Source organism: Calliopsis andreniformis, chromosome 3 (assembly GCF_051401765.1).
Source record: "Calliopsis andreniformis isolate RMS-2024a chromosome 3, iyCalAndr_principal, whole genome shotgun sequence".
NCBI classification, from domain to species: domain Eukaryota; kingdom Metazoa; phylum Arthropoda; class Insecta; order Hymenoptera; family Andrenidae; genus Calliopsis; species Calliopsis andreniformis.
Window position 1 is genome coordinate 28,850,347 of NC_135064.1, and position 11,701 is coordinate 28,862,047.

The following is an 11,701-nucleotide window of genomic DNA, read 5'->3' on the forward strand; positions in this document are numbered from 1 at the left end:
CAATTTCCATAACAAAAACATGGTAATCGAAGCGTGGTCGCAATGCAAACGTGATTCAAACATCGCATAGAGCTGCTCTTTTTTTCTTCATTAACACTCACAAAAGAAAATTAACTTTCAACACATTCGTGAAGATCACCTGTACAAGATATACTACCGAAATATACATCTCACACAAGATTCGTTAAAGACGATTAGCGAAAAATTTGTTCTAATAAGCCGCGTCCACTTTATCTCATTGAATTCAATCGCTCCTCTACATAAGTCAAAGAATGTAACCAGCCATGGATTTTATACATTAATACATTTGTGGTAAAAAAAATCTAAATGGAATAAGGATTGTTAGGACGGGAGCGATGATATCGAACCTACTAATTACAAGAGAAATTTTGAGTTCCATTAAATACAAGAAAATCTACGATAAACAACTAATATCATACAACTACTATCATCGTGCCCAAATTTACTCTCGTTCACGCAATAATAATCTCAAAAAGGAAATTGGTACGAAAATAAAATAATCGTACATATGAAAAGAGGTAATGGAAGCATAGATGTGACAACACCACGAGAACGCAAATATGTACGGAATTACTTATAAATAATGCTAATCAGTACTATAAACTCATCAAAAACGCTCAGTGAAAAAAAGTAACCAATTACAAAATGTATTGTAAAAAATACATGCTAATGTAATCCGATCGCAGTACCCGGACGTATCTTGCAGATACTCGTGGCAAAAACATCTACGCATTATTCGATAAATTACGAATTAATGTTTACTAAAAACATGTTCAATTAAGAAAAAAAGGTAATCTTTATATTCGTTACCTTCGTTTATGGACTAATATTGTCCGTCATAGTCACTATATGTGTGTTTGTGTGAGTGGTGTGTATATATATATGTATATATATATATATATGTGTGTGTGTGTCATTTGGTTTTCTTTTTTCCTTTTATCATTTCTCATGCACGCAATTAACCTTGATTGTGTTTCTGGGCAATAAAATGCCTGGATTTTGTGAGATTACACGGGGTAACAACGCTTCGTCTACACAAGGGATCAGTTCTCATGATCGCGCTGTGAGCGTAAGCTTGGGTACAACGAATATTTCTTAACAAACAATTATCAGTATCTTTTCTGAACGTCGAGAGACGACATTCTTTTACGATCACGATATGTCTTCCCACGGCGTTTTAATATATTTTAGATTCATTTCACGCCTGCTAGGCCGATTAAAATTGGTCCACCAGCAGGTCACAGATCTCTACTGACATTGACTCCTTACTCGAACGTACCGTTAAACGGAACATCTATAAATAAAATCAACAACTGAATTAATATTATACTTATATTACATTAATGTCAATTTTAAATACATTACAGAAATTACCTGCGCTTGTTTATTAGGTTCCAAACGTAACAAACATCCTACTTGTTGTGCCCTCATATGTACTATGCCCGCGCAGACAAAATTATCAGGATTCGGATCAATACCATCGAGTAATTGCATTCCAAATCCTTGCAATTTTGTACGAACTTGCGCAAGATCCATTGGCTGCTGCGCTTTAAATATCTTCTGCGAGCGTTGCTGATTCGCACTGATAAAGGTTCCATTCAAGTTTAGCGCATATTTATTTGCTAATTATTTCAAAGAACTACTACTATTACTACTCTGTCATACATATTTACATACCCTCCAAGATTTTTCCATCGTGCGAAGAATGATTCCCCATTCATTTCTGTTGGTTCAAAGAACTTGTTGATCGTCAGAGGTAACTTCATTGTTATTTTTTGTGGCACGTTATTATAAATAAAGGAAATAACCATACTTGGCGAATCTGTGTACAAAGAACGAATAATTTAACGATATCTTTGATAAATTTGAATCACTCAATAATACAAATTTAATCGAAACATTACATAACTTGTCATACATACCGCTGTAATCGTCGATGCACTCTGCATTGATCATTTGCTGAATCTGAGCGCCAGCTTCTAATACTGGATCAACTGGTTTTACTTGTACAGCTAATTTTGCTTGACTCTCTTCGGACCATGACAATTGAGTTTGGAAACTATGAAGCGCGTATTGAGTTTTATTTCCATAGAAAAGACCGACACGTCCCAAATTTTGTCTAAATTCGGACTTTACTCCTATTTGAATTAAATCATTTTCAAACAGCACACCATTGTTTTTACAAACGAATCTAAAAAGACCCAAAAGTTAGATGCGATACCTATATAAAATCTACAATACAGATTTTTTTTGAAACCTTTCGTTGAAATCAAATATATTTCTAAAAGCATCTTACTTCTTAGGATTATAGGTATTCTGGGCACCATTGGTAGCACCGACTTTATTCGGCATATTATAAATGTCTCCAAGTACATCGAGGAGAACCCCAGTGTTACTAGTAGGTTGAGAAGATGGTGGTGTAGAAAGACCTAATAAATCTGCCGATGTATTGTTAACAACTGCGACGCTAACAGGTGCCTCTGCGTGGTGATTAGTATTTGGTGCAGGACTTTTACTTTCTCTGATTTCATTTTCAGGTACCCGACCTGGCTTTTTCTTTTTCAAAACTGCCAGAATGGAAGATTCTCTTTCGGGAAATGCAGGCATTTCTTCTAAGACGGTAGCCTATGGAGAGATGACAAATATTCGTTGTTAGTACTACAATACTATATTTTACATATCTTTATCAAATTGCAATGAACATTATATTACTTACTAAAACATCACTGGATGCAATAATACTTAATTGAAGATATTCTGAAGCTCTTTGTTGCAACTCTGCATCTGCACTACGTAAGTTATTATGCTGTCTGAAAACGTCTTGTATTTGGACCCTCATCTCAGGGAATAAATTAACAAACTTGATATACGTTGAAAGTAACAATGCACGAGTCATTGGTGAACATACATGATATTTGGAATGTAATAACTGAAACTGCACAGCTGGAGATGAGCGTTGATCACCAGCAATCAGATTTCCAAACTCTCCGAGTATATAACCACCAACTTTAACCATGTTTTCATGGCAAGCTGGCGCCTGTAAGGCCTCGAAAACTGTTTTCGCTGCATATCCTTGCACATCATCTCTATTGATTACGATTTGGATAACTCTATACCAAACCTCTTCCGAAACATAGTCGCCAGCTATCCTGATGAGATTCAAAATAACATCGACGTACCAAGTATAATCGGTCGCATATTTTTCAGCTAAAATTGCAACTTTCAGAACCATTTCCTCTCTAATCGAATAATCAGCAGTTTCGAGGTAGTTCAACATTTCTTGCACTATTTCTTCTGCATTGCTTTTGTCACACATAGCATACAGAAGGTCCACAGCCTGTTGTCTTACAGACACATCCTTTTCCATTTTCATAGACAGAATAACAACTTCCTGATGCTTCTTTACTGCTTCGTGCGACAATTCTGATGTAGCTAAATGACACATAGATTCAAGTGCCAAGTAGCGGAGATTAGTTTCACGATTCGATAGAAACTGTCCTAGTTGATTACATGCTCTAACCGATAAAGGCAATTCACTGTCATTGTGAATAATTAAACTAATTGCCTCGAACAGTACAGCATTTTTTGCATTTGAATGCTGGATTTTCTTTGATTTTGGCGGTTCTTGAGCTTTATTCAGTATAGTTTCCAGACACTCGTTTAATCTACCCCTTACTCCTGGATCATCCGCTGTTAAAAGTTTAGAATTAATATCAAACTATATTGTTTATTAAAATTGTAACACAGAGAAACCTAAACTTTTATCATTGCAGTGGCATCAGTTTAGGTTCCACGTTAAGAATATTGAAGTAAATGAACTTACCAGGTGGGGTATAATTTTGTAGTAACCGCAGTAATTTAACAGAAAGCCATGGCGCTGGCACAAAATAATATGTATAATCCTGCAGATCTGTGTAGCTCGATGTGACAATCTAACGAGATAGAACAAAGATCAAAGAACTATCTTTCGACCTTGGGCAGAATTAACAAATTATGCCATACCCTACTCAATCTCGATACTGCTAGGCTCACGCATCCCTTGTATTCATCTGGGTTTCTTTTCACAAGAGCATCTATTAAAGATGCAGCTGCAGTAACAACACCAAGGTGTTGATCATTCAAAAGATGAACTATACGTGAAGTCCATTCTCCTCCAGGAACAACATCTGGTGCAGTACGTAATAGTCGTAATAAGCACAATGCTGCACTTTGTTTCACTACATCCATAGTGTCCCTAAATAAGAAAATGGTTTATAATTTTAGGAATGTTATTAAATAAATAAATTAAAATATATAAGACTTTTACTATGTTAACCCACCCAGAAACAAGTAGTTTTGGTATTTCATTACCGAAAGCTTCTGCCATTTCTTTACTACCGATATTGGCGATACATTGCAAGGCAAGGTTTACATGAATTGGATTACGTGATGCGAGATCGTTTTTTATACTTTGAATTATCAACTTAATGAGATCACTATTTGTGTTTACCAAAACTGATATGAAAAGATAACCCTGAAATATGAAAAATGTATTCTATTAATAAAATATTTCTATTGTTCTTAATAGTAAATATATTTATAATATAATGATAATGTAACATAGTGAACACATGAAGAGATTCAACATATCTTTAACTAATAAATTAAAACCTATTTTACTTAGTTTAATATACTAAATTATTTTGTTTAAAATTGTTTACTTACAATTTGTTTTTCTGAATACTTATTAGATGAGAGTAAATTGACAGCCTCCATATGCCCAAAGTCAATATCGTGACCAAGCAAGAAAATAAAAAGTAACTTGCATACATATTTCTTTTTTTGGTATCCATCAAGTGGTTTGTCGCCCTTAAATTTACTGCGAATATTTGCCAACTCTTTATTTATTCTTTTAATTTCTGCTTCCTTGCTTTTACCTAAGAAAGTTATTACATAATTATGACAATAAATAAAAAGAGAAAAAATTTGAGAAATGTCCTACAAATACGTTAAGTATGAAATTCATAATAGTATATAATAATATTAATGCATAATAGTAGTATACAATATATACAACTGTACATTTGTTGTAGCTTTTATAGAAAACTATAATGGCTGTATGCCATTTGGACTGGCATCAAAGCTCAGATGTATTGATTTGTTCTCTTTCAAATGGCTCTTAATCTTATTTTATACAAAATTACTGAATACATTAAATTATAGACATTTAATTGATTCCAGCAGCTACATTGTTATCTTATTATCCATTTACATTCATAAACATTTCTTTAAAAAATTCAATATATTTATTTTAACAGTGATTTGCCACATTATGCCAAGTATTACATACTGCTATTTGAAAGACAAGCTATATCAGCGAGATATGCCTATATCAGAACTCCGCCCCCTGTCTCCTACTCCTGACTGCTTTAAATAATTTGCGTGCCTCGTTAGTTTCAATGGCATTGTGTCACTTAATAGATGAAGCACTAATCAAAATTTCAATGATTTAAAAGCTAATTTATATTCTTGGATATCAAATAGCGTAACAATAACTATAAATAAACAAACAAACCAAAACTTAACGTATCAGTTGATATACATGTCAAACGTAATCTAAAATTAAAATATGTTGAAAATATATATGTTTGTACATACAATTCCTAATGTCAGAAATGAATACAGCCAGTCCACGCATGCCATCTCCTCTCACAGCCGGCATTTTGTTCTGTTCTTCTTTAAACTACCTGTGAAATGAAATACATCCAAATTTGTGAAATTTTACAAAAAATGATAGTTGCATTAATAATTGAATCAATTAATTAAATTATTTCTGAGCTAAAGATACATTTTCTATCCTAAAGATGGTTGAAAGCAGTTGAATGCTAATTAATATATTTTTCCTAAACAAAGTATTATAATAACTATTCCATGGTGATGAATGAAACCACCTTGTATCTAATCTCAATATTGTTTCTTATTGCAGGCATGGAAATATTTTGAAGTGTTAAGAGAAACAGATTTTCGAACACGTTATTTCGTAGGAATCGCTACAGATCGGTGGTATTCGGTGTCACGCAATTGAGAAGTATAAAGAGCCAGAAGTGAATAAAATAATCGGGGCGGTAGTCGGGGTAATGAAGAGTACTCGAACGAATAGGTCGTTTGATCCTAATAGTAACTTCGAAAGAAAGTTTGCTATACTTGGTTGAATCAGTGGTAGCAGTAGAAGCAATACGAAACGCGGGAATGATACTCGAGGAGCTGGAAGAAAAATCGGGTGATTAAGCCGGTACCGCGTCCTAGATTCCACTAGCAAACAATTTTTGACAGCAGTGCCGTGTAAACGGTGATAGTGGCACCCGTTACGTGTAAACTTCTAAGGTCGTATCTGCAAGATGCATGAATGTTTGCCGGGGGATCGTTTGAGAATGAAAGTTTATCGATCAAGGGGACAGGAGCGATATTTTGATGAAGACAAGACAGGTGAAACGGTAGGTTTTTTGTCTTTTCGTCGAGCTGTCGCGCATAGGAGGAGAGCGTAGCTAAACGGAGACTAGATTTTTCCTGGGAAGAGGTTATTCGCGATGCGTGCTGATTATGGAATCAGGTTTAAGTACATACCGATCTGGGCTAGAGTAACGTTCACGCACGGCTTGGTCACGCAGCACTCGGTAGGCGTGAAACTATTCGCGAGTCGGTGCCAGAGATTTCGTGGCTGTCGCCATTTGCAACCGCTGACTAGCTGACGGCTGCTCGTCAAATGCCATTGCGCCTGCGCTCTTCACATTTACTGCTTGCGCAGGCAAATTTGTATTTCGAATCATTGTAAATCTTCATTGATCGTTTCATTTTTCTACGATTATCTATTCTATCTCCCAACAGAAATTCATTTTTCTACTTTAAATATTCATCCAATGCAAAATTAGTCAATCGCTTGATCGATTCGCTAAATGAGGAAACCTTCACCTCTACATGTTATTATAATCTTAGGTAGTAACTCGAAATATTATTCGAGAGTTCGAATGGTAAGATTCTCGAATCTAACGATTCGGTGTACGATATATTTCGACTCAAGAATTATGTTACAATTATAATTTTTAGGTTGTAACCAATTATTTGGAGAAATTTAATGAAAGACCAAGAACTTATCTCGTTTCAAATTAATACGTTTTCAATGTAAATGTAATCAAGAAACAAAAATAATTCCTATTAAGTTCTAGCTTCATGTTAGATCGATTTATTAAAAGGTTTATAAAATATGGAAATTCACAGTCTCTAAGAAGATGAAATTTATTTTTACAAAATATTGGTTTATGAAAAATTCTTTTCTTTTTATATAAGTTACATGTCAATACCTTCTGCTATGTTACTTTGATACTTGTTGCTGTATTTTTTCCAACAATATTTCTAACCTATCTTTCATTACAGGTTGCCCCTTTTTTGTTTTCTTCGATAATTTTTTAAATGTTTGCATCTTCTTCTCTTTATACTTTTTAAGTGCCTCTTCTCGTTCTAATTTTATCCTTAGCGCTTCTTCCTTCTGTCTTTTCTGTTCTTCTTTTTTATGCAACAATTCCTGTTTAGCTTTATGAAAAGCATTTGATTTATGTGGTTGCACTCTTTAGAAACAGAAAAATCACTTATATGAAATAATACTATTACTTTTTATACAAAATTTCACATTAACTACATACTCATGTCACATACTCTTTATTATTTTTATTTTCATTAATATTTTTCAATGAAAGTGGTTTCTTTAGATTCTGACGACATTGATTTTTGTCAAGTTCTTTGTGAAAATCCCGCAAAATTGCTTTTTTCCTGCGTTCCTCCCACTGATTAACTGTAAATAAATAATACAAAACTAATCTAATCATTCGATCGTTTTATAGAAACAGGTACATATCGAGTGACTTTCAAACTTAACCTATACCTATGCCTAAATCATTATAATAGATCTAAACATACGTTTATATTTATTGCTGTATTTCTGCAACCTGTATTTCTTTTTGTTAAACGTTTTCACTTCATTGTCCTGATTCTTTGCTTCCGTCCTGTTTACTTGTTTTCTGTTAGAAACATTTTTTTCGCGTATCTTCATGATTGCGATAGATGGAAACGATCTGCCTGTGGCCTGTGGCCTGTGGCAATCTGGGGCGAACGGAGAAGCGAACGATAATTTAAGTAGTACCATCGGTAAACGCAAGGGGGACTTGAGAACAATCAAGTAGCGCGTTAAGCAACGATTATTCAAATGGAGGACCTCTTCTCGTTTATTTGATACGTATGTACAGATGCATATATGTACGTATGTCCAGTACATACATACGTATACTGATTGTTATCGCTCAATCTTCCTTTCGAATTGACCATACCATTTCTTGTTAAATGTATAAAAACAATTATTAGAGTTGAATTTTATTTAGTAAAAAAATACATTTTTTATCAGTGTTTAAGATTTCTATATATGTTGGATATACGTATGTTTTATAAAAAACACTATTTAATTGTACTACGGGAAACAAATGATATATAAAAGACAAATACCTACTTGCACAATCGATACTATATAAGACGATTACATGTCGTCGGATTACGTAGTATATATAATTTTATTCATGGCAGTGACATTGGTCGTTGTTGCATTACATGCGTGCCGTGATATTTTTTATGTACATTGATTTAAAATAACAGCAACCGCTGCATTAACAACGTTTAAATACTTGATATGTGATTAAATATTTAAAAGACATAAAAAATTCTAATTCTGTAGGTTGTATCAAATAAATTGATCTCTTTTAGAAAATATGTTCAGAGCAGAGGATGAAACTTTTAACATCAGAGATAATGTTACACATCGCAGAGGTATGACCTCAGGTCATAAGCAAGTGGCAGCGATGCGAAGTCGTCGTACGACACCGACTGACTTCTAGTTCAATCGTTTTAAGTAAGCTAAGTACAAACGATCGTTAAACGCTTACTGTCTGCTTGGTAGCGAAACATTGAATGAAATCATTCTTTACAACCACCCTCTGCATTGACAACTGCAGTACTAGTACTTTTCGTTAATTCAAAAGAATTTGTTTTCAGTGACTGAAGATAGGTGTATCCATGCATTACCTTTGTTGCATTTTATCCATTGTCTTCAACTTGTCATGACTGCGAGTAAATTTGGAGTAAAGAAAACAGAAGAAAAAACCGTGCAACCTTCGATCGTAGCTTCGACTTTGAGTCGGCGAAGAAGAATGATCGAAAGGGCTGGATGGTTAAAGAATTCCTTTGGTCAAATCTGATCTCACTGTCGGATAGGTACTATGACTTTCTCAAACTTTGTCAGCCATTAATAGTTGGCGGCGTGTAACGGCGAAGTAAGCTAAGTACCCACTATTTTTTCTACAATCTTAGTTTCGTTGTTTTTTCAGCACTTACATAGGTATGCATTTTCTGCTTTTAGGGAATTTACTTTGTTTAGGTAATTTTAATTACAATGCTGCAACAACAAGTATTTCAGGAAATTAGTTACTTTGAATTCGTTACACATTTATGCATTTATGCATTTATGCATTTAGCAAAAAACACAAACGATATTTCAAATGTATGTCTAGAATATTTTCAGAATAAATTCCAGGAGATAGGGTGGGTAGGAGAAGTAACATACACATGTTGCGGCAATTCACTACGTAATGAACGTATTCTCAATCCATATTAGGGACCATTGTGACGCGTTTTATCGATCGCTAAAACCCTCACAAAGGTGACGTCATGTCAGTAACGTTCACCTACGCAAAGGCGAGACCAGAAGCTTAAGGATTCGGTGGATGTTTGTGAAACAGAACGGGAAAGAAACGAATCAGTCTCGAGGCTTTCGGCTGGAGGTTTGGACACTTTGACATTGACACACTTTACCAGGGATCGCAACTATCTCCACTGTCCATCGCGCATCGGTTCTGGATGGTTTGCCTTTGTTTTATAGGTCGAAGACGAGTGCTGGATTTTTCCAAGGTATATTTACTGGAATAGAGATGGGAGAAACTTTAATTCTCATTCCGTAGAGTTTTATCGATTTCTACTGATTCCTCTGATCTGATTAAAACAGATCATGTTCGTAACTGGATACCACTGAATACAACATCTACATATGTATATTGTCATAGTTACAAACAACTTGTTTTCATCTGAATTCGCTCTACCAACGATGAGTCATACAGTTGACTATAGTAAAAGATCTTGATAAATATGTTTGAAACTATTTAGTAACTTGACGGCTGTATAAAAGTATATGCAAACGCATGTCATGCGTTAGAAAATTTAGAGAGAGACATTAACATACATATAATATACATACGTACAAAGTTGCATCCATTATTAGAATTTCTTGTGAATTGTACCGCAACATTACGCATGCATGAGAAGACGATGTACCTACCTACATATGTACATAGATCGAGCTCGTATTTACCTAAATAGTTTTACCATTGAGACTGATTCATCCTCTGCTGGCACCCACTACCCTTAGATTACGTTCTTCCACGGATCTAGAAAGAGGATTCCACGCGATTTGATTCACCGGAAGCGTTGAACGAAGGCAAACGGCAGAACTATTTATGAAGAATAAAGGAGGCGTGGTGACGCGGTGGTCCATTCAGTTCCCGCGCATATGACGTTGCAATATACGAAAATAGTGTCGAGAATCATGTGCAACGTGACTTAATGAGGCAAAAAGATCTCACCCAATTTTTCCGCGAAGTAAACAGAAAATTGTGCAGCAATTTTGAAGCCTCTTTCGACGCGTTTCCAAATTAATACACCTAAGCGTTTGTTTGTATATTTGCATAACTACTCGATCTTGACCATAGATTTCTTACGATCTCACAGAGAGATAAAGTTAACGTTATCATCTTACAGGACAGGCTATGCTGCCGTAATGGGTTGATCTGTATCGAGAAAAATTTGTCTTCGGACGGCGACGATTAATGAAATTTAACGGAGATGATCCCCGTAACTGGGTCATCACGGTAATTGACGTTTCGCGTATGTATCTTGGTGCTGCACGTCATTGACTTGAGAAAACCTCTGATGGACCGTATAACCTAATTAGCCAATTAATATCGTCAAAATCAGATGATCCATTATCGGGCCTAACAACGATAACGCGAAAAATAGAGCAATAGAAGAAATTCTTTCCCTAAAAATCAGTCTAATAAACAGTTTAAAAAAATAGACAAGTAAATAGTTTTTTAGTAAATAAGGTCGACCTTCGCATTTCTTGACTGAAACGGGTGGAGTTTTTCGAAATCCGATACCAGGTGGAAATAAAATCTTATACGCATACGCGGCCACAAGCTTCGGTGGAGACAATCAATAAGGAAATGATTATATGGTTGTATTAGTCATCGTCTCTCGCATAGAACACAATGATTCGTCTTGTCTGCGAAATCGTAACCAATAAACGCCTACGAACTCTTCTTAGATCATTTATTTATTTGGAAGTCTTATACGTTATATACGTTGTAGGTTGTATATGGAAGTTCACACAGAACATTTTGTATTCCACTTTTTATACGAAACACCCACTGCTTGGAATTTCAAACGTTTCTCAAAATATATGCTGACCAAATCTACTCTTGATTCTAAGGCTTGAATAAAATGAAATTAAAAATTAATTTTTGTCTTGTTCTAGCGTAAAGTTTAGACGAAT

General features: G+C 34.9%; 2 protein-coding genes and 2 long non-coding RNA genes across 5 annotated transcripts; 2 read left to right on the top strand and 2 right to left on the bottom strand.

The window, feature by feature from the left end:
- Positions 1 to 1,176: 1,176 nt before the first annotated feature.
- On the bottom strand, positions 1,177 to 6,740 carry Ap-2alpha (adaptor protein complex 2, subunit alpha). Its single transcript, XM_076375376.1, has 12 exons — positions 6,625 to 6,740; positions 5,659 to 5,747; positions 4,726 to 4,937; positions 4,341 to 4,534; positions 4,024 to 4,255; positions 3,845 to 3,953; positions 2,738 to 3,711; positions 2,318 to 2,646; positions 1,944 to 2,212; positions 1,699 to 1,843; positions 1,396 to 1,603; positions 1,177 to 1,315 (listed from the first exon to the last, which is right to left on the bottom strand). Exons 2-12 carry the CDS (start codon positions 5,720 to 5,722, stop codon positions 1,238 to 1,240), a joined length of 2,814 nt encoding a protein of 937 aa, XP_076231491.1. The 5' UTR covers positions 5,723 to 5,747; positions 6,625 to 6,740; the 3' UTR covers positions 1,177 to 1,237.
- Positions 6,691 to 8,696, bottom strand: LOC143177469 (uncharacterized). 2 transcript variants are annotated; one of them, XM_076375383.1, is made up of 5 exons: positions 8,555 to 8,696; positions 7,972 to 8,383; positions 7,711 to 7,846; positions 7,359 to 7,622; positions 6,691 to 6,793 (listed from the first exon to the last, which is right to left on the bottom strand). In XM_076375383.1, exons 2-4 carry the CDS (start codon positions 8,324 to 8,326, stop codon positions 7,370 to 7,372), a joined length of 744 nt encoding a protein of 247 aa, XP_076231498.1. In that variant the 5' UTR covers positions 8,327 to 8,383; positions 8,555 to 8,696; the 3' UTR covers positions 6,691 to 6,793; positions 7,359 to 7,369. The 2 variants fall into 2 exon arrangements, with proteins under 2 accessions (XP_076231498.1, XP_076231497.1); XM_076375382.1 differs by lacking the exon at positions 6,691 to 6,793 and having other exon boundaries at positions 7,278 to 7,622; positions 8,555 to 8,695.
- Positions 8,697 to 8,813: 117 nt separating this feature from the next.
- LOC143177475 (uncharacterized) lies at positions 8,814 to 9,870 on the top strand. Its single transcript, XR_013001576.1, has 4 exons — positions 8,814 to 9,371; positions 9,458 to 9,475; positions 9,609 to 9,639; positions 9,713 to 9,870. It is a non-coding gene; the product is annotated as an uncharacterized LOC143177475 (long non-coding RNA).
- Positions 9,871 to 9,911: 41 nt separating this feature from the next.
- LOC143177472 (uncharacterized) lies at positions 9,912 to 11,615 on the top strand. The gene is made up of 3 exons (XR_013001573.1): positions 9,912 to 10,005; positions 10,520 to 10,821; positions 10,909 to 11,615. It is a non-coding gene; the product is annotated as an uncharacterized LOC143177472 (long non-coding RNA).
- The last annotated feature ends 86 nt before the right edge of the window (positions 11,616 to 11,701 follow it).